Source organism: Echeneis naucrates, chromosome 4 (assembly GCF_900963305.1).
Source record: "Echeneis naucrates chromosome 4, fEcheNa1.1, whole genome shotgun sequence".
NCBI classification, from domain to species: domain Eukaryota; kingdom Metazoa; phylum Chordata; class Actinopteri; order Carangiformes; family Echeneidae; genus Echeneis; species Echeneis naucrates.
Window position 1 is genome coordinate 21,098,434 of NC_042514.1, and position 3,899 is coordinate 21,102,332.

A 3,899-nucleotide genomic window follows, 5' to 3' on the forward strand; every position below is an offset into this window, starting at 1 on the left:
CTTCTGATAATAAAAAAGACGAACGGGCAGCACAGCTTATACGCACGAGGGAGAGGGAGCCAATGAGACACATGAGGGCGGAGAGAGCAATCAAGCAGGCAGGGCTGCGCAGGAAAACAAGACGGGAACAAACAGGAAGTGGCACAACAAAATTAAAGAGGCAGCACCTGAGCTCTTTCTCTTCTCCTGGCCTGAGGCAGCATTTGGTTTTGACCTTAGTTTTAGTTTTACACATCTTACATTACACACATACATTTACTCATGAACTCACCACACCGCTGACTTACTGGCTACACACACATGCTTAGTTAGGTTCTTTTACTTATGGTTATGAATTACTAAAATAAAACCTTTTAACTGACTTTCCTTGTGTGTGCGTCTCCCTCTTTGTGATGGCCGTGCGGCCCGGTTCGTGACACAAATAAGGACACTGCCACCATCGTGTTTCTCTGTATTCCTCACCTTTGCCACGCCGTACAGTTCTGAAGCCATCAGTTCCAAAATATTTATCTTGGTCTCATCACTCCAGAGTACAGAGTCCCAGTAGTCTTCATCTTTGTCAGCATGGCAACCTGGCAAACTATAGGCAGATTTTTTTGTGCCTGTGAGATGGTTGCAGTTCTATCTTTTTGATCTTTCAATATTCTGACTGATCTTCTTGTAGCCTTCACCTTTGTGGTGTAGGGAAATCATTTGCTTTCTCAGGTCATTTCAGGACATTTCTCTTTCATGTGGTGCCATTGCTGACAACATGAAATGTGAATGGGTGTTCTTTAAACAACACCCTTTTATAGTCAACTGTCTGCTGTGTAATGAATAATTACACTCACCTGTGGTTGATTCTTGTTAAACTAAACATTTGCAGTCTAAAATTTTGCTTTGCTCCAGAGACTTTCAGTGGGGTGCATTAATTTTTACATCACCCTAATTTGAGAAGAAAAAAATTAAAATTTGTATTCTAATTTATATTATTAAACTTACTTTCATACACACTTAAATACATTAAAGTCCCCTGTCGCCTCCACTCACATAAGTCAGTGCGTTGAAAGAAAAAAAACAAAAAACAAAAAAACTTTTCAGTGAGTCAGGATCAGATCAATGATATTACAAAGCTTTATTTGGGAGTTTGTTGATCTACAGACAGAGCCAACACACCTCCAAACAATGTGCACTTTGAAGGATACAACACACAGGCCCCATCCACCAATGAAAGGCTAAAGAATCAAAAGCTTAATGACATGAATACCAGTACAATGTTTCATACAAACTAAGTATAAAGTATTCGTTTTTAGGATTATTTTATGAAGAATTTGAATAAAGTCAAAGCCATCTTGCTCCTCCAAAGACTGAATTCCTCAACTTTATTCAGCTGTTTGGTCTTTTCCCTCAACTGAGTTAAGGTCTGATTTAATGCTCAGTTTTATTTGGAGCCGTATCGGAGGATTCATTTGCATCGATTTGGAGCCAAACCTCTCTTCCTGTATTTGAAACAAACCTTTTCCATTAGAAATACTTTCAGACATTATTACTGTGGCTTTAGAACCTGCTCTGTTGGAAATACTACAGCGGCTGCAGCCTGGCCAGGAACTCCTCAATTTCTCTGTGCATTCGGCTCCTGCCTCTGTCTCTAATTCTCTGCAGAATGCTGATACTGTTGTCCCGATGAAATGACTTGTTCATGATCTCTGCTGCCTTCATGTGGTATCTATTGGAATTGCGGTATTCATGTTGATCATATTTGAGATACTGAGCATATCTGTTGTAAAGCAGCTGTTTGTCTTCAGCTTGCAGGTTCCTCCTCTTCAGCAGCTCCTGGTACATCTGGTCAGCTGTGGCCAGACTACGAGGGGACTTGGCACTGATGTTTGCCAGGTCTATTTCCTTTACGAGACAGGAATCAGGGTAAAGAGAAATCACCTCCTTGTGGAGCTCAATTGCTCTGTTGATCATATTTTGGTTAGGTTGATTATTTCTGTCATAAATGATCTTCCGTTTGTAGCAGAGAGCTGCACATCTTTTCAGGTAACGCTCATCTGGATGTTTCTGGAGAACCTCTTCTGCCAAATTAATGGCCTCCTCAAAAGAGAGATTATATGCATATGCTCTCAGTAATATATTAATACCACTGTAGCTGCTGACGGGGTTTACCAAAACCTTCCTGGCTAACTCTTGTATTTCATCCTGAACATCTTCTCCTTTCTTACCCCGTTGTCCAGCGTACAAAACAGCGAGGAACAAGTTCTCTGGATCCTGCTCTATGGCGTTTCTCATTTCCACCATGATGTCATCATCTGGTCCCGTGCTGCTGTGTTTAAACTTGGACACTGATGCCAACACGTGGCTGGTCTGCCACTCCACCATCTCTGGCTGCATCCTGATGGCTTTCTGGAAGTAATCAGCAGCCAGCAGCACCTTTTCTGGGCCAAACTTCATCAGAGTCCAGGCTTTCTCAGCGCAGATCTCTGGATGGAGCTCCTCCTCTGATGGAGATGGGTACGCTCTCATTAGCTCATCAACCCGTGACAGACAAACCTGAGTCTCTGCATGTTCTCCCAGACTGTAGTGCAGCCAAGCCTTATTCCCAAAGTTCACCACCAACCAGGGGCCCTCATCTGACTCAGCATTCCTGATCCGGCTGAAAGCTTCTGCAGCCTTGCTGAAGAAACTCCTGGCCTCATCGTTGAAGCCCAGCTGGTGGTGGATGTAGCCCTGCAGGTTGTAAATGTGGCCCAGCCAGCCGTTACCCTCCTCAGTGCCGATGTCCTCCAGCTTGTCCCTTAATTGTAAGAGGCTGGCCCTGCTGTACTTGAGGCCCCAAGTGAAGTGGCACTCCAGGGCCTTCAGTTTGTCCACCAGTTTGTCCTGAGGTTTGTCCTCAGGTTTGTCCTCAGGTTTGTCCTCAGGTCTGTCCTGAGGTCTGTCCTCAGGTTTGCCGTTGCTCTGAGCTGCACTGATTGAGAATCAAACACAGCAAACACATTGTTAGCAGGTTCAGATCACATGATCTGAGGCTTGAAATGAAGTGAAATGGAGTGATGAGCATCAGGAGAAAAGAAAAAAAAAAAAAAGGAAATGGATTGAAACAGGCTGCTTCAAAAGGAATGAGAGAAAAACATGACAAACAAAAAGAAACAGAAAAGTAGGAAATATCATTATTCATTTGATAAATAAATGAATTCAGGCGGAGATTGAACTCCTTAAATGTCTCCAGGAATATTCTGTCTTTTAGCATTCTTTTATTGAAAGTTTCTGAATGTTCTCTTTGTTCTGTTGGTTTAATGGTTTGTCTATAAAGGGCAGGAATAGTTTGTAGGTGCTGCAGAGTGTAAAGTGAACCCTCCCCCTGTGGTATAAACAAAGACTATGAATGAGTTATAATTAGTGAACAGAAAACAACCAGGAACGTGGTTAATGGTGACAAAGAGAGAGAGAACAAAAAGAGGACAGCGCTCTCATAATGTCGCTGACAGCAAACGCATCATAATGATTTTACACTCACCTCATTATCAGCTGTTTCCTTTGTGGTGAATATCAACTGCTTCACTCTTTAATCTCTGCAGGTCCCTGATATGGTTTTGTTGAGTTCAGGTCTTCGGATACTCAGACTAAAGTCTGGTAGGTTGTTTACAGGTGGGGTGTTGGCATCAGTGAGGGAACCTCAGATATTTAACCACGAGTGGTGAGGCGATCATCAAATATGAGGGCGTGTTTGAAGACATCCACTTTGACGTTGTGAGCATTGTTGAGATGACAAGCTCAGGTGCGTTCGCATACTTTGAAACTTTTCTTTGAAACAGAAACTGAAGTGATCCAAACTAATTTCACTTTCGTTTTTCCAAAATTCTATTTGGTTGAGCAACTTTTAAAAACTAAAAGGAAAAAGACTCAATCATCAACAT

General features: G+C 42.4%; 1 protein-coding gene across 1 annotated transcript; it reads right to left on the reverse strand.

Annotated features, from left to right (window-relative positions):
- Nucleotides 1-1,405: 1,405 nt before the first annotated feature.
- Nucleotides 1,406-3,603, reverse strand: LOC115042463 (interferon-induced protein with tetratricopeptide repeats 1-like). Its single transcript, XM_029500699.1, has 2 exons — nucleotides 3,500-3,603; nucleotides 1,406-2,950 (listed from the first exon to the last, which is right to left on the reverse strand). The coding sequence occupies exons 1-2, from the start codon at nucleotides 3,502-3,504 to the stop codon at nucleotides 1,561-1,563; spliced, it is 1,395 nt and encodes a 464-aa protein (XP_029356559.1). The 5' UTR covers nucleotides 3,505-3,603; the 3' UTR covers nucleotides 1,406-1,560.
- Between the last annotated feature and the right edge of the window lie 296 nt (nucleotides 3,604-3,899).